Source organism: Elephantulus edwardii, unplaced genomic scaffold (assembly GCF_000299155.1).
Source record: "Elephantulus edwardii isolate Elephantulus edwardi_28Jun2011 unplaced genomic scaffold, EleEdw1.0 scaffold00212, whole genome shotgun sequence".
NCBI classification, from domain to species: domain Eukaryota; kingdom Metazoa; phylum Chordata; class Mammalia; order Macroscelidea; family Macroscelididae; genus Elephantulus; species Elephantulus edwardii.
The window spans coordinates 2,069,781-2,095,610 of NW_006399962.1; the positions used below are offsets into that span (position 1 = coordinate 2,069,781).

A 25,830-nucleotide genomic window follows, 5' to 3' on the forward strand; every position below is an offset into this window, starting at 1 on the left:
AACAACAACAGTCCTTGATCTTCTGCAGCAAGCACTTCAGGTCATCCTGTTTTAGCAAGTAAGGTTGTGTCATCTGCATAACAGAAGTTGTTGATGAGTCTTCTTCCAATCCTACTGCCAGCCTCCCAGATGATCTATTCCACATATAGATTGAAAAGGTATGGAGATAGGACACATCCCTGTCATATATCCATTCCGATTTTTAACCATGTAGTGTTTCCTTGCTCTGTTAGGTGTGCTGTATGTTTTCTGACAGTTCTTTTTTTTTTGCGGGGGGGAGTATTTTTAATGACTGAAATAGAAGATTTAAAATATCAGCTTCTGGAAGAACCACTTGTTTTTGCCTGTCTTGTACCTCTCCTCAAACTTGACCTTGGCTTCCCGCCTTGCCTTGTGTTTAAGAGCAGGGTCTCTGAAGACATCCTTGTTAACAATGGTTTTGTCCTAGGGGATATCCACAGAGTACCTTGTGGGCATGAGGTGACTGTAGTTATAAACTTTCACAAAGGACTTGATCTTTGACCTCTTGGCAATTTTTTCCTTGCCCATGGCAGCTGTCAATTTTCGGGGATAGCGGTCAATTCCAGCTACCAGAACATGGCTATAGGGGCGGTCAGAGGTGCCATCATCAATGTTCTTGACAATGACGGCTTTGCGTCCAGAGTATCGTCTGGCCAGGACCAGCACTACCTTCTCTGGTTTCATGAACTTGTCCATTTCGACAGCAACCATCCAGACCGACAACAAAAAGCTGACAGTTTTACCTTGAGAAGATCATGTTTCCATTCCTATATACATTCAGGATTTACTAAATTTTACTTTCAAAGTTGCACTATTTATTATTGTATTATTTAGTGTGCTTTGTATGAAGATTTAGAAAGCAATTTAGTTTTTAATTCAATCATCCACACATATTTTTCTATAACATTAATTTCAATACCCATGTCTCACTGTTAATTCGGATTTCTATTAACCTTTCTTTCCCTGTATCTCCACTTTCTTTAGTGATATTTTGCTGATTACCCTTTTTTGGATATTGCGTTTCCCTTCATCCATCTTTTTTAAATTAAAATTTTATTTTCATTGTGATTTTAATGAACGTTTACAGACAAGTTTTTATTATGTGCCGTCGAGTCCCTTGCGACTCATAGCAACCCTATGTACAACAACTCTGCTCTGTCCTGTGCCAATCGCACTGCCTCTGACACTCCCATCCCGATTACCCCAGTCACTGAATCAATCCACCTCTTAGAGGGCCTTCTCCTCCTTTGCTTGCTCTCCACCCTCCCAAGCATGACCTGTCCCTCCTTACAACATGTCCAAAGTATGTCAGAAGAAGCCCCAGAATCCTTGCCTCCAAGGAGCAACCTGGTTTAACCCTTTCCAGGCTGAATCTGTTTTCTTGGCAGTCCATGGTACTTGCAATACTCTTCTCTAGCACCACAGCTCAAAGGCATTAATTGTCCTTCAGTCCTCCCCAGTTACTGTCCAACTCTCTGATGCATAACAAGTGATTACAAAGACTATGACCTGTATCAGACACACCTTAGTCTCCAGAGTGACACCATTGCTCTTTAGTATTCTGGAGCGGTCCCTAACAGCAGACTTTCCCATCGCAATACATTTTTTTATTTCCTGGCTACTGGTGCCAAGTGTGCTGACCCTGATTTTAATTTATTCATTGTTGCGCTTTATCCACTCTCCTTCCTTTCCCCTTTCCCAAGTTCACTTTTTAAAAAAAAATATTCATTTTTGCACAGTTACCTACTTCACTCCACCTCCAGTTCTCTTTGCAATGATGTATCTACTATTCTCGGATACTGTCCTATGCATAATGCTTAATCATATATACCTTAAAGACTGCAGCACAGCTTCTTGAAGTAAATACTCCAGTGGAGTATTTGGTCACATATTCCTTTTAGACAGTTCTTTCCTTCATCAGTTCCAATTCAATGGTCATTATTTATCCACTCTTATTCTGTTCTCCTCCCAATCCACCATGTCCGACCTGCTTTATAACAGTGGTGCTATTCAGTATTTTTCCTGACATATTACACTCAGCATGATGTGTTCCAAGGTTCTCTAAGTTGTGCAATATTTTATGGGTTCATTACTTTTCAATGCTTCATAGTATTCCATTGTATTAATACACCATAGTTTTTCCATCCATTTGTTTGTTGCTGGGCACTTGGGTTGGTTTTATCTCTTTGCTACTGTAAATAACGCAGCAATAGTTGTGCACTCCTTCATCCATCTTGATATGTAATTATTTTCTATGTTCTAATTTTACTCACCCCTGGTTTATTCAATTTTGTTATTACTACTGTGGTGAGGTGGTGGTGGTGGTGGTGTTAAATCCTTGTTGTTCCACAACAGGTCTAGTTGTGTGATTTTATCTTGTTTCCTACTTCCTGGAAGTTTAAGTTGATTCACCTGAAAAACAAGAAATATAAAATTCTTTCACAGATTTCATTTTTTTTTAAAAAGCGCAGAAAAGCTTTCTAAAGGGCTTTAGTATAGGTCTCCCCTCTAGTCTCAATCAGCCAGGACTACATATCCCACAAAGCCAAGGGGTGTTTCCCCTCATCCCCTGCCATTATCTCATTCCCTGGCCTCGTTCTCGCCAATCCCTGCTTCGCCAGGGGTGTGGTGTCGGGCTATTCTCGCGATTTTTGCTTTACCTTTCTGATGCACTACCCTTGTCGCGAGACTTTCAGCTCCTTCGCCGCTCCCTTTGCTGCCGCCTTAACTCGGGACCCCGGACTCAGCATCTCCCCTACCCGAACGCCAGCCCCCGGCACTGCTGAGGTCCCGGTCCCCCAACCCCGCCTCGCCGCCGCCATGGCGGACCCTAAATACGCCGACCTTCCCGGCATTGTGAGTACAGGGCCGGCCCGAACTCCTCAGGACCGCGCCCCCGATCTCCCTAGGACCCTCGACAGACACTAACCCGTCACCCCTCCCTCCTGAAGCCCCTCCTCCCCCCTAAGGGCGCGTGCCCCCGGCTCCCCGACCCGCTACAAGACCTTCCGGACTCCGCCTACCCGGCTGGGCCTGGGCCTTCAGGCCGCGCACAGGCCTCCTTGCTGGCAGTCTCTGGTTCCCCCGCCCCCAAATCATCTCTGGACATTACCACTTTATCCCTAGTGTTTCCACCTGTGTCGACACGTCCTATGTCACCGCAGCTTTCCTCTTAATCTCTCCACTTCTCAGTACATCCCAGAACACATACATGAACACACACTCTCTGTGCTATTTGGTGCCTTCAGCTTGTCAACGAAGAGGTGAGGGTGGCAGAAATTTTCTTGTGTCAGAGGTGGGATCTCCAGGAATCTGCACCTCCCTTCTCCATTGTCCATGCTAGCAATGCCGTGGTGCAGTTCTGCCTGCATCCTCGGGTTGGGGGTTGGGTCACAGGACCTTAGTCCTGACTCACCCTTTGTACCAGGGTAGTGGTGTACCAGGCCTAATTCAAAGGTATTCCTCACCTACTTCTGACATGATTACTAACGACATGCTCCCTCACCCTCTACCTTTCTGGATGGAAACTCTGTCATCACCACAAACCAGGTGCCAAGGGGTGCCATTTTACCTGTCATTCTCACTCTGCTGAGGGAAGAGGTGCTAACGTGCAGTAAGGGACAGGTAGAAGAGAAAGGACAGGATCTTAACATCACAGCCTGCCTTCCCTGTTTTCAGAGTGGAAGAAGGGGTGTTGGTGGGTCCAGTAGGTGATGAGGTCTGGTGATTACCACTTCTGCCTACAGGCCAGGAACGAGCCAGATGTTTATGAAACCAGTGACCTACCTGAGGATGATCAAGCGGAGTTTGATGCGGTAAGATTGTGTGTTGTCTTAGGACTCCTTTGGATTCTGACCTATCTTCCTAGGACACGTTCATTCCCTCTCCCAGCAAACTAAGGATTAAGTGTGTATGCCAACCCTAGCCTAGGTGGTATGTAGGTTATAGGGCTTGCAAAGGCTTTGTTGGGCCTCCAGCCACCAATGAGCAATGTCAAGAAAAAGAGGTCAGTAGAAGTACAACAAAAAAAGACCTGTTTGCAAATCTCTGATCCTTAGACACTTTTGATAAAAATAAAAAGGATCTCAGAACAGGTTTGGGGCTAGAGACTTGGTTAAGTCCATGGGTTCTTAAGGTCTTTTATTTCATAAAGTACTTCATTCTCTCTCTATATATGTTCATTAGTATTCTACTAAGAGCTAGGTTTTGACATGTAAAGAAATATTTTTAAATATATGAGCAGAAAGTATGGAAATTGGAGAAAGGGCCTGGTAAGAGCAAAATTTGAGGGAGAACATAAATCTTTTATATCAGCAAAGAGATCTTTATGGTACTTTCAGATCCAAAAGAAATCTAGACTGAAGGAATAAGAAATTAGCTAGCTCTAGACATATTTAAACAGGAGGGATACCACTTGACATTGTTGCAGCCTTGAAACCAAGGGAGAGTTAAAATGTATAAGAAGTATATGGAAGAAAAAGCCAAAATAGAGTGAATGAAAGTCAACATGATAGAGCGGAGTTTAGGGCTGTTGTACATAGGGTCGCTATGAGTCGCAAGCAACTTGACGGCACATAACAACAACATAAGTGTCAGAGGGATAAAGATCTTTTAGCGTATCTTCTAGATTGTGTTTAGATTTTTGTTTGCAAAGAGAGCTAGGCTAGAGTCATAGTGATGGTATGCGGTCTAAGTGAGGATGTAACCAAGAGTCATAGGGAAAAGGCTTAATATGTGTGTGCTACGAGTCCTGTGGCTATGTCTGTGGGCTGGTTGGTTCTGGGAAATGCTGGTTGCTGGCTTACAATGAATGGCTTGGCGTACTCACTTATTCTTTATTTGATTTCCCCATATGGAAGCGGTTCCTACTTTGTGAGGAACACCTTCTATGTTCCTTCTGTTAGTGATGTGTACCTTGTGGCTTTTGTATCTGCTGGCATGTTAGTCCCCCAGGCTTGAGAATCTGGAGATCAATGCAGCATAATGTTGTTGCCAAAGGACCTGACTGTGCACCTGTCATTCTAAGAGGTATCTTTTTAGGAATCCTCCTCTAGCCTCATAGGCTGGGGAAGCAAATAGTGTGGATGTTGAAGACTTCACTGTACTGTCTTGGTTTAAAGACTCTTCAGTTCTGCTCTAACCCTCTGTCTAAAAATTGTCAAGCCTTTCATGGTAAGATGACTAACAGAATATTGCAACTTTTTTGATGACTGAAACAAAAGTAATCCCCTTTTTCAAACAAACAAAAAAGTTATTTTTTTTTCCTCTTGAAGGAACTGGAAAATCTCTTAATAAAAAGTCATGGAGAATCTGAATATGCAGCTCTAAATTGATTGGCTGTTTGTTTCTACTGATTCTGAGCAACTTATTTTATCACCCTATTATAGAGTCTAAGGGAGTGACTGATGGGGAGAGAGAATACCACTAGTGTTTATTTCTTATGGCATGTTGCCCAGTATGCTGGTATAGAGTGCTTAGGAGCTGGATGGTGAACACAGGAGGAATCAAGTTGCCTCCATCACCTAAGGCTCAACTAAGTGGCTCTCCATCACTGGGGAGGAGTAAATGGGGTGAGGGATTTTCATTTGTTCTGGGAGCCCTTAAGGCTGAGATATTTCCTGGTGTCAGCTAATATCTCTGGCCCCTGCATGTCCCTGTGGGCCTTACGAGGGCTGCTTTCGGGAAGTCATCTGAGTAATGGTCTACTGCTGCACTTAATACTGACGCAAATGTGCAATTCAAAGAGCAGTGGGGCTGTCCGTGAGGCTTGAGTTTTCAGCAGTAACCTGTCCTATATACTTTTTCAAGACCTAACACAGGTTATGCATTCACATAACCTTTTTTGTGGTTGAACTGGAGGTTTTCTGTTCCCTGTTAGCCCCTGGCAACAGCATTCTCTGCCTTAGTCACCAGATTATTTTCAACTTTAATTTTTTTTCTGTTTTTAAAGGTAGAGAATATATGCATATAGAATAAAATATTTGATCCATTATTGTCCTTTAACTGCCTTCCTCTGATAGCTCCACTTTGGAAGAAAGTTTACCACTGAAATCCTGAGATAGTATTGCTTAATACCAATAAAGCTCTTAAATGCTACTTCAACTCAGGTATAAAAGTTTTTCAATTCTCACAGTGGGGAACAAGAAGCAAATGGGTATAGAATTTTAATTTTGCTGTACATGATTCTTGACTTTCCAACCAATTGTCAAAAATAATTTTGACAGGTGGTAGTTGTTGTTGTTGTTGTTATGTGCCGTCGAGTTGCCTGCGATTTTGACAGGAAGTAAAATATTCCAGAACTAGAATGGTACAAAAAATTGGGCTGGCCAGCCAAGTCGTCCTCAAGATGTAAAGATCTTCTGTTTGCATTTTATATACTCAGATTGATTAGGATAATGGCCTTATTTGGAGACTTTTTTTAAAATCTCTGATTAGGAAAGCTAATTTCAACTGGAATTTCCTTTCTTCTTGATCCACAGCTTGCCTTGCATCTGTGTGGAATTTTGTTCATGGCTTTTGAGCCATGGAGCAAAGGGAGTAAACTTAAAACTTGAAACAGGATTTAGTTTCACCCCTTAATTATAACTGTTCCCCAATACCATGTGCAAGGGGGGAAATTGTCTAGCCAAAACTTTATGGGGCCCTAGCAGAGGCTGCTGTTCTCCAAAGAGTCAATAGTCCTGAACATTAGCAGCCTGAGATGAGAAACTGTTCTCTTCCATATAGTTGGGTATTACAGAATATGCTTGATTGTGTTCATTGACTGTTAGCACACTTGAACTTACCTGAGTTTTTCCTAATGCTTCCCCCATCCTCCCTCCTCACCACTTTGCCTGGACACTAGTTTGCACAAGTAAGACCATTCGATGCTTCTTCTCTGCATGCTATGTTTTCATCTGCCATCTTGCATGCAATGCTCTGCCACTGTGCCCTTGTTGTGGTTAATCGTTTTAAGTTCCAACAATTCCCTAGCTTGGTAACTGTGGGGTTTGCTGGCCTCGTGTTTTAAGATCATTAATCAAGTTTAGAAGTACAACTCTGAACCATGAATCATTGTCTTTTACCCTTGTGAGATCTGTAAAATAAAACTGTCCAGTGAAGGAAGGGAAGGAAACATGGAGGCTCTGAATGCTTTGAGATATACGGCAAGGGACCTTTGAGATAGGAGCAGAAGTTAGAAGGGGGTCTCCCTTCTTCTCAGACTAGAATGGAACTAAGAGCAAAGGACTGATTTTTAGCCATACTAGAGTAGAAAAAGGGAACTCTGGTATCCTAGTGGATAAGGAGTTGTGTTGCCAACCCAAAAGTAGGTGGTTTGAATCCACCTGCCACTGTGAGAGAGAAAGATGGACAATCTCCTCACTTGTGATTTACAGCCTCTGAAAACACACTGAAAGGTCAGCTATGCATCAGTTTTGATTTAATGGCAATCAGGTGGGTTTTTTGCTTTTTCTCTCCCACCTCTGAGGGTGGAAGAAAACCACAGTCTTCACCCGTTAGCTTTGGGGATTATCCCTGGGGGGAAAAAATCTACTTTGATATCCTAATGCTAAGTCTTTAGCAAAAAAGGGTAGATGCCAGTATTACACAGTTTTAAGACAAAATTATTTAGGGTTATTTGTACATCACAAGTCTCTCTGCTTCTGCACCGCTCCTTGAGAAATAGCTGGATGGTCAGCATTGTTTGGATCCATCCTGGACAGTTTTATTCTGTATTACCTGTTTTCCTTGTCATGATTCTGAAGTCCACCTGCAGCTTTGGTACAGAGCCAGAACAGGCTCAGAAAGCAGCAAAGGCCTCCTCTCTGATTTAGAACGTCTGAGTCACAGCCACTTAGCCAAACAGCCCTGGGGAGTCTGGGAGGCCATTAGTGTGAGGAACTAGGAGTCAAGTACCAGAAAAACTGGTACCCATGATCAGTGCATCTGGGATTTCCTAAAGTGTACTAGATTTCCTTTGTGACTGTTAATATTTAAAATTGCAAGAATTATACATAAAATGATCCCTCAGACCTGATGGTGGTATATACTGTTTACAAACTAATATGCCACTTTTCCTTGTCTTTGATTTTTTGCCTTCCACTGTTTTGCTTGTTCCATACCATCCATTGTCCTGTCTGTTCTTGAATTTCTCCCAAGTTGACTTTAGCTTTGTGAGGCAAGTAAGAGAAAGGTGCAAAGTATATGACTTCCGTCATGTGTTCACATGTGAGTGCTTAGACCCAGCTGTCCACTCTGCAGAGACATCCCCTCCGGGAGCCACCTCTCCCTTGGGCTGAAGGAGTCTTTGCTGGGCTGGACCATTGTATTAGGGAATAATTGAAGAAGTTAAGATTCAGTGATAGCAGTGGCTGAACTCTCTGGTACAGGAAGTAGCATTATTGTCTTCATCTCACCATGGATAGAGATTATTTACTTATTTATTTATGCATGCACACAAACATTCTTAGACTTCTTATACTTTCATTTGCCCATCAAAAGAGTTCCTGACAACTAGATCTCCCTTCCAGGCAGTTCTTTAGCAGACTTGCCTGGAAATGGGAGCCTCATCTCTGTGGCCTGACTTAAATAAAGTAAGGCCTCTTTGGAATACTTTTACCCTTCCCCCTAGTCTCGACCATCTAGGTCCATATCAATCTTGTGAACTGAGAGTTGAATGAATATGTTCTACACATGAGCTAGTAATAGCTTTGAATCTTTGAATGTTTTTGCCAGCACATCATGCAAAGTTGCTCTGGGATCCCTCTGAGCTGCAGGGTGAGTTGTCAGTCACTCAAGATAAATAACAATAGGCCGTACTGCTTTAAAGACCACAATTTGCCCTGCCTCTCTTCTGGTAGTAAGAAATAAAAATGGAGCTAGATAGAAGTACTTCATGTTTCCTTAAATTTAGCATCTGTAGGTAGCGTGTTCTATTCTACCTAATCTAAAAATCAAACCACCCACATGAGCATGTGCATCTTTCTATCCGCATTGTGACTGATTCTGCCATCCACATGTCTGATTCTCTCAGGGCCTGAGAAACTGGGAGACAGAAAGACTTGGAGACCGAGTAAGCGGTGCTCCACCTTTGAGAATTCTGGACACTCAGTCAGCTGTAGGTTTTCAGAATCGCCATAGTCTCAGCTTCATATTCTGCCATCTGTAGCTCCTCTCCCAACCCCACTTCAGCCTTCTTTCCTGCTCACACCACTAACTTGTAACAGCTAACTACTAATTCTAAGATGATCCTAAATTGCCGTCAGCAGTTACTAACAACAAAACTTCATGACATCCTCACCACCAGAAAGGAAAAGGTCCCTCACTCTCCTTTCTCTTGGGGATTTGGTGACCTCAATGGATATTTCTTGGTTCCAAAATGTTGCTAGGCTCTCCAGGGGCCCTGTGGTGCGGTGTGTTTGAAGACTAGCATGTAGTGCATGTGACAATTTGCTAATAACAATTTTTTTCTTTTTTCCCTCCCCTCCCTCACCCCATCCCCACTCCCTTTCCTTTTAACTCTTTTGATTTTCTCACCTCTTGGGAAACCACAAGGAGCTGGTAAGAAGCCTGATCTTTCATGTGCTTTTTTAATGGGATGTACTATAATGGGCAGTTTCTCTGTCATTTTGTTTCTACTAAGTCTTTTATCCTTCTAGTCAAACTCACCACTAGCTGACAGCCTTTTCCATCTCATGAATGGCTGGCTGTAAGGACACTGCCTTATTCCATGCTCCAGATTTCAACACTGGCAGAATAGGTGCCACTGAAGGACTTGTGTGTGCTGTCCACCTGCAACTTCTTGGGTCACACCCTTGGAGAGGCTCCAAGGGGGCATTGGCGTCAAGCAGCCCTCCTGATCTAGGACATGCTCCTGTATTAGGAGATGGGTCTGAAATTTGCCTTCTCTCTTAACCCCTTTCTACTCTACTCTATCCCTATATAAGAGTCCTTCCTTATTAAGGTCCCTTAACTACCACTCCAGAGATTGGTCATTCAAACTCACCTAGCAGCACCATGGAAGGGAAAGCCTGGTAATCTACTTCTTTAAAAATAGCTGCCACTAAATCCCAGTGGAGCTCAATTCTGATCTTACGCATAGGCTTGCCACGAGTTGGAACTGATCTGATGGCAATAAGTTTGGATTAATTTTTCATTATTTTAAAGAAAGTATGTTTTCATCTGCACAGTACCTGGCCTATAATAAGGCCTTGACAAATGGTCACTGTGTTTTTCTAGGTCTGTAGGTTATACCCCCATTCTTCTTTATTTTTAAAAAGAAAGGTTTATTTTTTGCTTCTTTAAATGGATTTTTTTCCCCTTGGCCTTGATTAGCTAAGATGATTGATTCTTCCCAGAAGGTGTAGCATGTTCTTGAATGTGAGTTTAAGGAAAGGTGGTTGTCTATCCTGAACAGGAATCTTCAGATATATATACTGAGTAGCAGTGGAGGCCAAAAACAACTGTTATGTGAATGGTGGATGCTCAGAGCAGATGAAAAATAATATTTTGGGATTTATTTGGCACCTGCACATAAGATATTAAGCCCTTTTAATATTTCTTTAGTTCTTGCCCCTTTGCTGATACTTCCATAAAGAGCTAAATAACATAGTTAATATTTTCTCCTCATTCACTCTCCCTCCTTAGTTTTAAAAGTGCCATTCAACCCAGTTCCTTTCCTTTTTTTTTTTTAATTTCATTATTTTTTGTTTGTACCGGCAAATCAGATCTGACTGATACAGGAGGAGATTGTTCCTCCTTCTCCAGCAGAGCATCTGGTGGATTTGAACCATGCACCTCTGAGATTGCAGTGCAGCTTCTTGCCACTAGGCCACCAAAGCTTGCCCCCAGTTCCTTTTCTAAGTGAAAGAAGAGCAGAGGTGAAGGATGGGGCTTTCTTTACCTGCTGCTCTTTCTCCTCAGTGTCTATTTCCTAAACCCTAGCAGAGATTCTCCTGCTTGACTGCATAATCGAATCACCTGAGTAAGGCTTGACTCCAGAACAGTAAAGTCAGTGTCTACAGAGGAGGGCTAAAGCTTTTTTTCTTCCTTCTTTCCTGTCTCTTTTTAAAAACTTTTTTACACTTTCCAAGTGATTTGAATATGCAGCAGTTTGCCTAGTCAAAAGGAGAAAATGTGTATTTTTGCTTTCCTATTATGGAGCAGTTCTGTAACATACAGAATCACCATGAGTTGGAATTTACTTGATGGCAACTAATAATGCCTGTAGAAGGAAGAGATGTCATTCACAACAGAAAAGGACTTTTGGGTCTCTCCCTCTCCCTACTTTCATTACTCTAGTGAATTGTCAGGCAACTGACAGTTGAAGGAGAGACATACGGTCTGGAGTGTCCAGTTTTGATATATTCCTGGACTCTTAGACAGGAAGTAATTATTACGAGAAGCACCTCTCTTTGCTTCAGTTTCTTGGGTGAAGTCTTTTTCACTTTCCTCTCATGTCTCTTGCCTTTGGAAGAGTTGCTGTGCTTGAGGCATAGCAGAGGGGAAGGGGGAAGAGGCAAGTGCCATAAATTCTCTTTGAAAAGATACAGAACTGGCTTTATTTGAGTGCTTGCATGTAGCTTCTGTCCAACGTGAGCCTGCAGGCGGATAGTGCTTGTGCTGCTTGCTCTTAAGATAGCCCTTTAAGAATAATCTAAATAATAAACTATAAATCTTTCCTCTTCTCTCTATCTCAAGTTCCTTGGCCTCACAGCAGCCTCATTACTGAACTATTGGTCAGACCCTCCCTTCCAGCAGTCTTCCTTCTATGTCTGAGACCTGTCTCCCTTCCTTTATAAAAAACCTCAGTGCTGTTGATTGGACCAATTCATGGCTGACCATCTGATGGGTTTCTGAAGCTATAAAGCATGAGAGGAGATTGCCCTCTAGCTTGGAAAGGGTCTGAGAGCAAAGGAGACACTCTGTTAGCCCTAAAGAAGACACCCTAATTCTGATTGTGAAGCATGGAAGGAGATAGCTCTCTCTTTAAAGAGGCACAGCCTTTAGGTTACTAGCACCACTCCCTATAGAGTTGACTACCAGAGTACATCCTTCCTTTAGTAAGTTTAAAATCTTAATATACACCCACAGATTATTGGCATGATTGTCTGCCCTTCCTCTCTTTCCAGCCAGCAGGGATGAGAGGTTAGCTTTAAAACGAACTTCTTCAACCAGCAAGATTTGCTTTTGGGAGGGGGAGGTTAAAAGAGGTCAGGTTGGTTTCTTGCCTAGAGTGCATGGTGTGTGTGTGTGTGTGTGTGTGTGTGTGTGTGTGTGTGTGTAACTTTGGGAGGGCCCAGTTGGAGGGGGTGGGGAATGGGGAGACTTTTGGACAGAGTAGGTGAGGAGGTTATGTTACCTCTGTTCCCAGTTGAATCAGGGTGTTAATATTTATACAACTGAGACTTCAGATTTATCAGGAAGCTTCCTTTTCCTAGGTTGATTTTTATTTTGGGTTAGGAGCTTGGGATGGAGTGGCCTTTCCTTCCTCTTAAAAAAGATGGGCCCAGTCTCTAAGTTTTGGGGATTTTGTGGGATATGGGAAGCTCAAAAATGAGAATGATTCTTCCCCTGATCTGAATCACCTGTTCCTGCAGGAAGAACTGACAAGCACAAGTGTGGAGCACATCATTGTCAATCCTAATGCTGCCTATGACAAATTCAAGGACAAGCGAGTGGGGACAAAGGGACTTGGTGAGACTGGGCTAGAAGGTAGATGGGTAAAAGCCTGAAAAACAAACATAAAATGTGGCTTCCTGTCCTCAGGTCTTAGTGACTTATTTTGGGAAACATTCTCTCAAGAAGATCAGTTATGGAAGACCTCTCAGTGACCTGAAGTTGTCACGTCCTGGGCTTAAATCAGACTCTGAATTCTACTTTCTTCTCTTTGGCAGATTTCTCAGATCGTATCGGAAAAACCAAGAGGACAGGATATGAATCTGGAGACTATGAAATGGTTTGTGGGGGATGTGTGTGTGAGAGCGAGAAAGAGAAGGGGTGGCATGGAGTTCCCATCCAGCCAATACTGAGGAAGATTAGGGGACACAGTTGGGAATCTAAGTTTCTCTTTGGCCTGGGTCCTATGGAACCCAGCAGGATGCAGTTGAGAATACTGCCCCTTGTTTATTCTGAAGAGTCTCTAGAACTTTAGCTACTTGAATTCTGTCCTAATGTGGATTTTGATTGTGACTTGGGCCTAGATTTGGGTTTTTTAATTACTATTGGAGTTAAAGTTTACGGAGCAGATTGGTGTTCCATTCAGAGGCCTGTGGTTCTCTATAATGGAAGGCATAACATCACACCTTATGTTTGTTCCTTAGCTTGGAGAGGGTCTGGGAGCAAAGGAAACACCCCAGCAGAAGTACCAGCGACTGCTGCATGAGGTCCAAGAACTCACAACTGAAGTTGAGAAAATCAAGGTAACTGTAAACTTGCTATGGCTTAACAAATCATTGATCCCAGCAGTAGAAAGATTTCCTACTCCTAGAATAGAGCATGAGTTTTCGGAATTTGTCAGTATACCTGGTTCTACATTCATTGTTAAAAGGTGACAGTCTGTAATAGTAAGGATCATTTCAGTGACTTTCAAGCCACAGTGTCATTCAAAGTCTTGACACACACCCACCCCCATTCATGCTTGCCACTCTCTGTCTACCTTTTATTCCAGACAACAGTGAAGGAATCAGCCACTGAAGAGAAGCTGACACCCGTGGTACTGGCTAAACAGCTGGCAGCTCTGAAGCAGCAGCTGGTTGCTTCCCACCTGGAGAAACTGCTGGGACCAGATGCTGCAATCAACCTCACTGACCCTGATGGGGCTCTAGCTAAGTAGGTGCCCTACTTTGTTGGCAGATTGCTCTTTGGGGTTGTGGTGGGACTTGGCTAGATACTGACAAGAATACCAAGCAGAGGGCGGCTGAAGCAAAAGTGAAAATGACTGGGCTCATCTGTATTTCACATGTCATGATACTACTATTTGACCTCCTAACCTAGGCGCCTGCTGCTGCAGTTAGAAGCAACAAAAAATAGCAAAAGCATTGGTTCAGGGGGAAAGACCACCAGTGGGGCTCTTCCAGATAGCAACCTTGTTACTTATGAATTACATTCTCGGCCTGAGCAGGACAAGTTCTCTCAAGCTGCCAAAGTAAGTATCTATGTATTACCGGGGAGGTGCGGGGCTAGTACTTGACCACGAAGACTCCCCTGTCTCCAAGGGCTCGATCATGGGAAGAGTTTGCTTAGGACTTCTTCTCTTCCATGACTTCTTACTCTCTCCATGTTTTCCTCACCCACCAACTCTCCATTAAAATTTTAAGATGTGGCTAGGGAATGTGTTCTAAGGAAAGGAACCCCTTTGGTGGGAGGTGGGTGGGAAGAGGCAAACAGAGAAGACAAGCGTCTTCTTTCTCCCACTACAGCAGCAGGGAGGCAGATGACAAATCTCACCTCTTTCTCCTTAGGTGGCCGAACTTGAGAAGCGCCTGACAGAGCTGGAGGCAACTGTACGCTGTGATCAGGATGCTCAGGTCAGGTGCTCTCCTCTACTTCACTGAACCTAAAGTCCACAGTATTCCACTTAAGACTGTGTGGAGTCAGGAAAGGCCTGCAGTGACCAGTCAGTGGGTTTCCAGCTAGAACCAGAAAGAATGGTAGAAGGTGTTCATCACATGGAGATGTAAGGGCCACTGATTTCTTCCTCCCTCTTCCACCAGAATCCCCTTTCTGCAGGTCTACAAGGAACATGTCTTATGGTGAGTATGGAAACAACTATTTGGATTATAAGGGGTGACTGGGGTTGGGTTTACTGTGAGAATTACTTGGTTTTATTTCTACTGGTGGTGTAATGATTAAGTACTTAGCTACTAACGAAGATTGGCAATTTGAACACACTGTTTACGTACCAGAAATACAGTAAATTATAGCCTTGCAAACCGGAGGGGGCAACTCAGAATTGACTTGACAGCACCCCAAAACAGCAGCTATATATTAATCATCCTTAGTAGGATGTGGAGAGCCTTTGCTCAATCTGATCCTTCCCCGTTCATAAAGCTTATCCCACCCCTAGGAGACTGTAGAGCTATTGCAAGCAAAGGTGAGCGCCCTGGACCTTGCCGTTTTGGATCAAGTGGAGGCTCGGCTACAGGTATTATGTAAAGGGCAAACTAGACAATAGGTAGCTTGGGACATTGGAAGTCCTGGATGCCCTCACTGCTAACCATAAAATCTACTTTCAGAGTGTCCTGGGAAAGGTGAATGAGATTGCAAAACATAAAGCCTCTGTAGAAGATGCAGATACACAGAGCAAGGTTAGAAGTATGCCTTTGCTTCGTCTTCCTACCCTTTTCCACTCCCTACCCATTCTCCTTCCCCTTAGCCAAGTCAGCTGTGGTAACAAAGCAAGAAAGCAATCTCTCCTTAATCATCTGCTTCAGCTGAGAAAGAACAGTGTTTCCAATTGATCTAATTGACCCCTTCCCCACACCAGTGAAATAGTATCCAGTGTCTACTTCACAAAAAACCTCGGCTGTCCCTTCTGTCCTATCATGTCCCAGGTACATCAGCTATATGAAACCATACAGCGCTGGAGCCCTATTGCCTCCACCCTTCCTGAACTTGTGCAGAGACTCATTTCCATCAAACAGTTGCATGAACAAGGTGGGAGAAAGCTGCTGGGGTATCAAGTACTAAAAAGTGGACAGTGAACTGTGGTTCTTTTTTGAGTCTCAAGATTCTTGTTTTAACCATAACTTTCTTGCATGCTTTTGTAGCTATGCAGTTTGGTCAGCTTTTGACACACTTGGATACCACTCAGCAGATGATTGCCAGTTCCCTCAAGGACAATACCACTCTCCTGACCCAGGTATGTGCCTTTATTGACTTGCCACTTAACCTTCTCTAGTATTCAAGCTACTCCAGCTTTATCTTGTAAATTTGACCTTATACATTCAGTAATTTACCAACATGGCCGTGTTTTGGTTTGAGTCTCTCTAGTCATGCAGTGGTTGTGCATATTTGATGACCTTATGAATTTTCTTATCTATAAATTACACATTTCATTTAGTTATGTCGATTAGCTGGAATAATATAACCAAATTATGGGGTTAAGTAAGTACCAGTTTTTCTATAAAGCATCCTTTTTCCCCTCTGTAGATCTCCGCGTATTTATGGGTTGTTTTTTTTTCTGGGATCCTCACCCAGGTGTTCTTTCTGCAATAAAAATACAGGCTCCAACCCGGTTTTGCCACTTTCCTTAACCATCTTCAAACATTAGTTAATCATGTCCACCATGGAGTGAGTCCTCAATTTTTGTTGGAGGCACTGTTCTGAGTGCAAGAGGGAGCTTTTAGAGGATTATAGGACATAAAGAGAAATGAAATTACGTAAAGTACTTGATACAGTGATTTTCTTCCAGAGCAGTATTTTCTACATTTTTAAGCCAGCAAAACTCATTTCAGCAAAAACCTTACTTGGTCATCTATTATGTGAAACAGAATAAACAACAATGCTGGTTTAAAGCAGGATAGAAGCCGTGCCTTTTTTTTTTTAGCTAGTTTCATAGTACAAGGCAAGTTTTAAAACTGCCATAAACATCTTCTGAGCCACTAAAGCCGTTTGTTCATCTTTTTCACTAAGAATTTCTTCAGGTCTTCATTCAGGTGTCCCAGGCACCAGGATTTGACAAAGTCAACCACTCTGCCACTTTCTAGGTGCAGACAACCATGCGTGAAAACCTGGCCACAGTTGAGGGGAACTTTGCCAGCATAGATGACCGAATGAAGAAACTGGGAAAGTGAGCACCTTTGGGAAATGGGGACCAGGAGGATCTTCCTTCCCCTCTGAACTGTTAACAGCTTACATTAGACTGTCCCATCAGTGGTTCCTCTTGAACTAATTCTTATCCCCATCCCATCTGACACTGAAGACAAGGGGTTTTTCTTGCATGTGGCGTATACTCCTCCCTTATTGAATGAATATATAATGGCATACTGGTCCTTCCTTCAGGCCTTAGGAATGAGGACTTGGACCCAGCCCATGCTGGCTCATATCCAATAGTAGTTTGCCTGGTATGGGGAAGGATTGGATACTGTCCTCCAACACAGCTTCTATAGCTGATTGTAACAATGTACGAGTGTTTGACCATTAAATGCTGTTGTACTCTGTGTGCCTCTACTCTGTTTCCTGGGGAAGAGGCAGCACTAAGAAAGATGCATTTACAAGCATAGTAAGTAGTCTAAACTGCTCTACTACAAGAGAAGGATTTAAATTATAACCTGTTCTCACTAAAGAACTAAGAAAAAGAAATGAGTACAGAGCCAGAGCCAGAATTTCAAAATATTCTCATCTGTTAAATTAAAGAGTGTCTCCCATAGAAAAGCAGTGGAGGCCCCACAGGGCAAGTACAAAACAGAATTAAAATTCCCAAGGGTCTTGTCTTTACAAAAGAAAAGGCAGGAGGCAGCCCCTGGACAGCTGGTCATGCTGGCCGCTCCGGTTGGACCACGTTGCATAATCCTCATTCGCATCATCACAACGTCTCTGAGCGTTTTGATGGGGGGGGGGGGGGGAAGAAGGGGCAGTGTAGTGTGTATGGGAGGAGAGGCCCAGAGGGCTCTCTTTGCTCCCTTATCCCCTTTTTATAATCCCAGAGGAAAATAGGGGTAACCTGCTATACCTTGAAATGAGGCTATGTGTTTCAAAACTGGGGACAGGGATAAGGGATCTGTGCTTTGAGCAACCTGAGCCAGAGACAGAGGGGTGTTGGAGGGATAAGGGGAGGATGCATGATGCTTATTGCTTTGTACCTTTCACTGGGAAGGAGGGCAGCAACCAACAGTAGCTCACAGGTTTGTAAACTGAGCCTGCTGGCTTTAAGAAGGGAGGCAATGAAGTCGAATTAAATATAAAAGAGTCATTTGTGCAAAAATAACTTAAACAAATAAAAGACCTGGGGAAGGGGGTGTTCCCCTTTGCGCCTGGTGGGGAGAGGGCCATATACCACCCCCCCAGGCCTTTTCAGTGACATGGCTTCCGGGGGGGAGGGGATGAGCTTCCCTACCCCTTGCAATGGCTCAGGATGGGATTGTAGGGGAAGGGGTTGCATTTTGTGCTCTGAGTGAGGAGTAGTGCCCCACCCACTGTCCACAGGTGCAGGTGGCTGGCAGGGGCTCCCAAGGCTCAGCACTCAGCTCTCCCCAGTCAGGGTCAGATCCAGCTCCAGGTATGGTTGTTACGGGGCCAGTTTCCTCCTCTTGTTTTTGGCAGGACGGCCAGGGCGGGCTCGTGGAGGCAGAGGGACAACCGCCTATGCAAGAGGAGATATTGAAAGAAGTAATCAAACAGATGGGTATCAGGAAGTCCTTAATATTCTCCCTATTCTTTATAAACCCACTCTGTCCTGTGTACCCTGCACACACATGCAGAACACTTACACGAGTTGTGGGGCTGGGTTCCAAAGAAATGTCCTGGCGAGAGCTATTGCTGTTTCGGGTAGGGCTGCAATAAGGGGCACAGATAGATGATAAGGAACACCTCCTCAAGCACCAGTGAATTTCAGAATTTGAATGGCAAAACTTACTCTATATTTGGAGTAGTAAAAGCACACTAATCCTTATTTATATTCTGATAAGTATCACCCTGCTTACAAATCACTATTTTGACATTTCTCTAAACCCAAACATTGAAGAAATGCCAGGACCATATGGACCTAACACTCACTTGTACTTTCTCCTCCGGCCACGACGAGACTTTCTGACTATCCCAGGGGGCACCTGAAAACAGATGGACTGTATGTGTGGGGAAAGTTATGGCCCCAGCCTCTCCTCACAGCCCTTCACCCACACCCATGTTACTCTGTACTCACCTTAAGCTCTTCAGCATAGGGCCCGGGAGGGGGTGGATCCTTAGGTTCAGCACCCCCTTCAGCCAGCTCGCCATTATGTTGCCAGTGGTGGGTCCTTCTTGGGGACCGTTCCATTTGTCCATTGAAGCCACCACGTGCCCCCCACTTAAGAGCTAGTCGTCCAGGCTCCCTCCGGCTGCCAGGCTTTCGGCCCCGGCCTGGCCTGGCCTCACCATTAATGCCCCTAAGTCCCCCTCCTCCCCGCCGGCCCCGTTTCCCTGACCCCCTCCCAGTGAGCAGCTCAGGGACTGGGGGGTCAGGAGAACTATGGGGTGGGGCTAAGGCACTGAGGGGAGGCCGGGCAGGCTCCGGTTCAAGGGCTGATGTGGGACTCTCAGGGGGCAGACAGGGGGCTTCCGACTGCTCTGGAGGGAGCTGGAGGCAAGAGAAAATTCCAACCTTAAACATAATCCTTCTGCTAAATACAACCCAGGGAGCCTTTGACTTCTAATTTGGAAAAATACTTTTTTCTTTTTCATTCATTTATTGTTGCATATTTTCCTCCATACTCCCCAGTTCGCTTTTTTAAAAAAAAATCATTATTGTTGCATACTTTCCTTCATCCACCTCCACCCTTCCCCAGTCCATTTTGCTATGCACCTCTTGTTCTGAACCAAAAAATACTTTCCCTGACAAACACATTTAATATCCTCACCTGGAGACTCTGTAGCAGGCAGGCTAGGGGACTAGAAGCTTCTGAGAGGGGTGGAGGAGCTCCCCCCCCAGGAAGGAGCTGCAACCCCAACTGGCCAGAGAGAAGAGAGCCAGAAGGCTGCAACAGGCTGGAGAGGGTTCCAGGGCTGCTGGTCAGTGATGACAAATCACCTGTTTAATTAATTACAAAGACAAGTATGTCAGTTAGGCTGAGGAGACCCTAGTCTCTCTAGGCTTTACCAGAAAGCACAACTTTCTTCCGTAGTCTACTCAAGTAGACTACACAAGGTAGTAGTAGACTTCCATCCAGTGACCCCTCAAACTCACCCAGCAGGCTGGCACTCAGCAGAGGGCTAAGGAGTTGGGGGGGTCTCCCTGAGTTGGAGGGGGCCTTGCCCAGAGAGGAGGCCCCCGGGTCAGTAGTTGCTGTGGTGACACTGGAGGTAGGTGGTCCAGGTTGGGGGGCACTCAGGACACAGGGCTAAGGAGAGAGGAGGTTATTATAGCACATGTGTAGAGTTTTTTGCAGATTTATAGTACTTCCACACATAAAATCTCACTAAAGTCTCACATGAGGTAGGACATGATTATTAAATACAGACCTGGTGCTTGCAACCATCCTACCCCCAGCTAAGAACTAAGCCTTCCCCAAAGGCCCTGAGGAAGAACTCAGGCATGAAACCAAAAGCCTTTGATTTCCCATCTCCGATTCTACCTCTTGCTCTGCCTTCCCTTTTTATTCACCCACTATCCTCACCTGGGGGGGTGTCCCCGAAGGGGGGTCCAGGCTGGCAGCCAGCAGCGCAGAATTTAAAGCTATGAGGGTAGGGGGGGCTGAAAGGGGAGGGAAAAGGAGGGGAGGCAGGTCTCCCAAACCTGAAAATGGCTCCCCACTTGGACCCCCGGCTCCCTCTGCAGATCCTTCCCCATCTCCAGCTGTGGGGCCCAGGGCTAAGAGGGGCAGGAATGAGGCTAGGAGGTTGCTAGGGGGTGCTGATGGGGGTGGAAGAAGATCTGAGGGAGGTGGTGGAAGCAAGGAAGCCACCAAAAGCGAAGGCCCTTCGGGCTCGCCTGGGGCTAGGGGAGGGCCAGGTCCTCCTGGAGGGGGTAGCAGGGATTCTGGGGGAGGTTGTCCCCCTCCCCCAGCCAGCATGCCAAATAAACTGTGGCTGAGCAATGGAGAAGGTGGGGGTTGCCCCAGACTCAGAGGGAGAGGCAAAGCCCCCAGCATCCCTGGAAAGCCAGCTCCGCTCAGCGCCAGGCCCTGCTCAGGGCCAGGGAATGGGAAGGCCTCCCCACCAGCCAGGGAAGGTAGAGGGCAGGCTGGGCCCACCCCCATCCCAAGCCCTTCAGATGGGCTTTGAAGCACAGGGCTGGGAACTAGAGGGGCTTTGGAGGCAGCTGGTGGGGCAGGGGCACCTGTAAAGAAGAGAGAAATTCAACTCAAGAGAGGCCTTTTTTCTCAAAGAACCCAACCTTCCTGCCTCCAATGTGGAAAAAAGAACTCTCAATTCTTCTTTCCCCCCGCCCCACCCCCCAAAGTGCTTCTACTGCATCTTTCCAGTCACAGTGAGAGAAAGTTCCATGACACATACCTGGCACACTGCTGAGGCTGCCACTGGTGGTCCCAGGCAGGGAGGGCTGGATAGGGTGCCTGGGCTGGGGAGGGCTCCCTGAGGAGAGGGTTGGAGGAGGGGGAAGGTGTGCATCTGACCCCAAAAGGTTAAAGCTTCCATCAGAGTGGGAAGGGCCAGGGGTGGGCAGTCCCAGCAAGGACAGCACAGAAGGGAGAATTGGCTGGGATGGCTCTGTAAAAGGAAAAGGTTGGGGGGCAGGAGCAGGGGCCCGAGGACGGCTCCGTCTTGGGGTTTGAGGGCCTCCCCCCTCTAGTAATCGCAATACAGTTGGAGGTCGGCGTGGTCGCCGCTGAGGGGGATGGGGTGATGAAGAGTGGGAAGCTGAGGGCGCCTGGGCACGGGGCCTTCGGCCCTGTAAAGTGCTGGGAGGGGGTACTGGAGGGTGCTGTGCCTTGGCTGCTGCAGAGAGTAGACTACTAGCTAGGAAGGAGGATGCCCCAGGCCCCTCCACTGTGGGGGCCCCTCCAAGGGGCCCCAGTACTAGGGGCAGGTGCATAGTGGCTGAAGACACTGGTGGCTGAGTGGCAGGACCAGGGGGGCCAGGGAGATTATTGCTAGAGGGCAGGGGAGGGGGTGTTAAGGCATCACTACAGTGGAAGGGAGACTCTGAAGGTGGTGAGGAGGAGGCTTGTGGGGCTGGAGGCGAGCCCAAGTCATGGGGCACCAGACTGGATAGAAGGGTAGCTCCCCAGTTGTATGAAGGGGCATTGAGGCTAATAGCAGGTGGGGGAGGTGGGGCTGGAGAGGGGGCATTGCCCCTTGGAAGGAAACAGGGGCTGTTATTGCCCCCAGAGGAAACTGGGTCAGGAAGCCTCGGTGGAGGGAAGAGGCCCCCAGCAGATGCTAAAGAGGGAAAGGCTTGGGAAACTGAGGGTGGTTCTGGGGGAAGGGAGCTAGGGCCCCCATTAAGTGGAGTTGCAGTAGGGACTCGACAGGGAGGACGGGTAGAAGGGGGCCCTGGGGACACAGTGTGGAACATTTGGGGACTTGCTCCCTCTCCTGCAATAAAAGAGAAATAATCAATTCAAGTCTCCTCTTTCCAGGACATCTTTTTGTCTTCTCCAGTCTCACCTCCCACTGAATTCTCAACTTCACTGCTCTCTTCCTTCACCAAGTCCCACTTCATTCTTCTCTTCATAAAATTCCTCCCACCTTCCTTCTTCCAAGCCCTCTGGTTTTCCTCAGTCTTCCTGTAAACTCACCAGGAGAAGAGTGTGAGCAGGTGGTCTCCATGCTTCGGTATAGGGTTGCCATAGCAACAGCTTTCCGCCGGTGGTTGCACAGCTTGGTCATATCCTCCTCTGATGCTGGCCCCACCCCAGCCCCGCCTGGGGTCACCGGGGCCAAAGGGTCAAAGTTGAAAACCTGTAAGGTAGAAGACATGGAAAGGGACCCCAAGGCATCGGAGAAAGACTGCCATAATCAATGATTTGCATTAAGTCTCCTGGCTGGCACTCCTCACCACTCTGACCTTGGGAACATTAAGTGGACACTCCAGACCGCATTTACAGGTCCCATCGCTGAGGAGGTAGCTCCGGGTTTGCTCCAAGGAAGACAGCTCTGTGCCACTTGGGCTGAAATAGTACAAAGTCAGTAATGCAGAATTAGAATATATGAATATACACTAATATAGAGAATATAAGAATCAGGGGACACTCCTGACAATTTGTAAGTCACGCCAAAGCCCTTGGGATTTGGGATGGATGAGTAAGGATGTGGGCTGAGACAGAATTTGATTCTCAAAGGGTTAGAAATGTAGAGAGCAGAAACACTAAGGAAGAACAACAGGAAAACAACAGCATTATCAGAGATCTGGACTCTTTAGGAGATGACAGGAATTGAGGAACTTCAAAGATCATACCTGATATAGAGCACAGCACCCTCTCGAACACAGCGCTGCCAGCCAATGGGGACAGATGTGGCCACAGGGCCCCCAGCTCTGTCTGCTCCACTGCTCTCATTGCCCCCATTCATTGTGTGTAATCAGCTCCCACGTGCCTGATAACACAAACATCCAATGTGGGCACCAGGAAGATTGAGCTGGGCTGAGGGCTTGGAGAACTCCAAGTAAGCAAAGACTGTAGGGAGACCCAAGAGAAGCACTAGAGTGGCAAGAGGAAACCCTCAGAGTGCCAGAGGGGAAGAGAAGGGAGAACCTTCTGCCATTGCATCATGGCTACCTGAACATCTCTGCAAACATTGTGGGGTCCAGTCTAAAACCGGTGCCGCCTGCTTAGCCCACACCTGTAAAAACGAGAGAAGGGACTGTCAGGACAGCAAAGGAATAATCCTTAATAATATGGAGTAACTGCTTTTAAAGATCTCAAGGACCTGCTGGCTGAGTCAACAACCATCCTCTAATAAGCCTGGGGACCAGAAAGACCGAGCCCTAATTCCCAGAAACTAAGTATTAGCCCTGTCTCTAGACATCTTAAGAGCATGGATCTTTTGTCCCATGAGAGTCAGACGATCTCAAGCAGGAGTGGGTACATTCTCATAAATGCCCCGTCACTAGGAAGTTTCCCAGAGTGTCTTGACTCCTGCTATTCCCTCCCTCAGAAAGATCACATAGAGTACGACTGCCCTGCAGGTCAGCAAGCAATTGCCCAACTGCCCCCTAGGATGGGACCAGCACAAGTCCTCCCCTTCCAATGCCTGCTTCATAAGACAGTCATTTATCTAGTTCTCTTAGAAGATTTAGAAATCAAAAGCCTGCTTTCTCCTAGGATCCTATTCTGCTCCTGATTTTCTCCCAGTATCTAAAGCAAGGGTTTTGGAAAATCTATCCCACTGGGCTTCAGATTAGCTTCAAGAGTGACTAATATGTGAGAGTACCCCCTAAACATGCAAGGCCCCCAACCTCACCGTCGCTCTCACACCACATTGACGGCTTCCAAACTTTCCCTCTCATAACAAGGCGCCCTGTCACCCCAGCCTGCTTCCCTTAGAGCTTGGGGAGGAGGGGAAGGCGCACGAAGTAGGAAGGAACTTGGGGAGAGGACGGGTGGAGGGTGGGCAAAGCACTGAGGGGAGGGAGGTGAAAAGGCAGAAGTCTGGCTGTGAGAGGGAGAAACGGCGGCAGGTGAGGGCGGGGGAGGGGGGGGGGGGCCGGGGGGCCGGGCCCCGCACTCACCGCGGCCCATGGTTCGGCCGGCCCCGCCCTGCGCAGTCGCGGCCCAGAGGGTGAGTGGGAGGGGGTGGGAGGAGGGTCGGTGGAGCCCGAGCCTCCGGTACGGCCCTGGCCGGTCCTAGCAGGAAGCGCCGCCGCCGCCGCCGCGGATCACCGAGCGACCTCTCGCGCATGCGCCATAGAGGCCAGGGGCAGCCCTGGGGATTCCGTTCCCAGAAGGCACCGCGCTAGCCGCTGCCGCCGCCGCCGTCGCTGCCGCCGCCACCACCGCCGCCGCCGCTGCCCGGACGGGAGAGGGGCGGGGCTGGGCCCCCGCCCAGTGGACCACGACGAGCCAACAGGAGGGGTCCCAGTGCGCATGCGGGAGCGCGCCTACCCCTCCCCCACAACCCCCCATTAATCCCCAAGAGAACAAACACCCCCCGCCCCCCCCCGCCCACCCCGTGCTCTGCGGAAGGATCTGCCTCTCATCCTAGGCCACCGGTGGGCCAATCCCCGCCCTCGGGGAGGGTGGGCCCCCTCCAAGGCCACAATCTGCTAGGGAGGCAGGAATGCCAGTTCCCGGAGGGGCCATCCCCAAAGGATGAAAGTCGCGACTTGCCCTGCTCCGCCCCTAAGGCTCCCGGGTAGTGTGCTGAGACTTGACCCACCTCCCCAGGTCAACATGTCACAACACGACCTCCTCCTGTCAAGTCACATGACCTTTGCCTGTCACTGACAACCTGGTCTATCTTTGGGCCAGGACAGACCATCTGGTCGAATCCATGCCCACCCCCACTTACAGAAGGATACACATGGTGATCTAGAGAGCAGCCTGGCCAAGAACCTGTCACCGCCACACCACCATCTAGACCTGCCATCCAGTCACAGTCGGACTTGTGACAGTTTCTAATTTGACAAACTCTAGCTGCCCCCATGAGGATATGACAGGATATGTAACAGGCCACCACCACATGGTCCGTTTTCTATTTACTGGCAGGAGAAAAATACCTTGCATTTTATGGTGCATTTTACATTTGTTCAAGACGCCTCTAAATACACAGTTCTCTACCTTCACAACTCATTATCTTTCATATACAAACAAGAACAATAATGTACAGATTAGGATCCCTAGACAAGTGAAAGACAGCTGAAGCTAGAATCTGGGCTGTTGACATCCCAGTCCAGGGCAGTCAAGTGCTCAGGTACACTCACATGTCCCAAAATTCTACTTTAGATCATAATCCCCCCCAAAACACTTTACAGGCAGGCAGGAGACTGCACCCTGCTCCTCAGAGTACCGAGGTTACAGATCGTGCTTTCTGGCTGTGTGAAAAAGGATGAGTGAATTGAAGAAAGATAATGTGCGGAAACCATTGAGAGTGGAATCTGAAACTGGGCAAAGAACACGAATTCTGTCACGTTGAAGATTTCATAAGAAACTTTACAAAAATAATCTCCCAAGTCCTCTCTTGAAACAGGTTGAAAATGATTACTTATTCAAGCATCTTAGCTCCTTTTTGGGTTAG

At 46.6% G+C, this 25,830-nt stretch overlaps 2 protein-coding genes and 1 pseudogene across 4 annotated transcripts; 1 reads left to right on the forward strand and 2 right to left on the reverse strand.

Annotated features, from left to right (window-relative positions):
* Positions 1-306: 306 nt before the first annotated feature.
* On the reverse strand, positions 307-717 carry LOC102871701 (annotated as a pseudogene).
* Positions 718-2,592: 1,875 nt separating this feature from the next.
* On the forward strand, positions 2,593-17,422 carry DCTN2 (dynactin 2 (p50)). Of its 3 annotated transcripts, XM_006897585.1 has the most exons (16): positions 2,593-2,877; positions 3,768-3,836; positions 6,866-6,874; positions 9,556-9,561; positions 12,600-12,696; positions 12,897-12,958; positions 13,323-13,421; positions 13,670-13,830; positions 13,996-14,146; positions 14,463-14,528; positions 14,715-14,753; positions 15,068-15,145; positions 15,237-15,308; positions 15,555-15,657; positions 15,771-15,862; positions 16,710-17,162. In XM_006897585.1, exons 1-16 carry the CDS (start codon positions 2,689-2,691, stop codon positions 16,794-16,796), a joined length of 1,380 nt encoding a protein of 459 aa, XP_006897647.1. In that variant the 5' UTR covers positions 2,593-2,688; the 3' UTR covers positions 16,797-17,162. The 3 variants fall into 3 exon arrangements, with proteins under 3 accessions (XP_006897647.1, XP_006897648.1, XP_006897649.1); XM_006897586.1 differs by lacking the exon at positions 6,866-6,874 and having other exon boundaries at positions 16,710-17,422; XM_006897587.1 differs by lacking the exons at positions 6,866-6,874; positions 9,556-9,561.
* MBD6 (methyl-CpG binding domain protein 6) lies at positions 17,323-24,461 on the reverse strand. The gene is made up of 13 exons (XM_006897584.1): positions 24,326-24,461; positions 23,373-23,436; positions 23,054-23,190; positions 22,664-22,766; positions 22,395-22,557; positions 21,151-22,191; positions 20,313-20,974; positions 19,883-20,036; positions 19,557-19,726; positions 18,863-19,276; positions 18,718-18,770; positions 18,432-18,495; positions 17,323-18,304 (listed from the first exon to the last, which is right to left on the reverse strand). Exons 3-13 carry the CDS (start codon positions 23,164-23,166, stop codon positions 18,230-18,232), a joined length of 3,012 nt encoding a protein of 1,003 aa, XP_006897646.1. The 5' UTR covers positions 23,167-23,190; positions 23,373-23,436; positions 24,326-24,461; the 3' UTR covers positions 17,323-18,229.
* Positions 24,462-25,830: the final 1,369 nt, after the last annotated feature.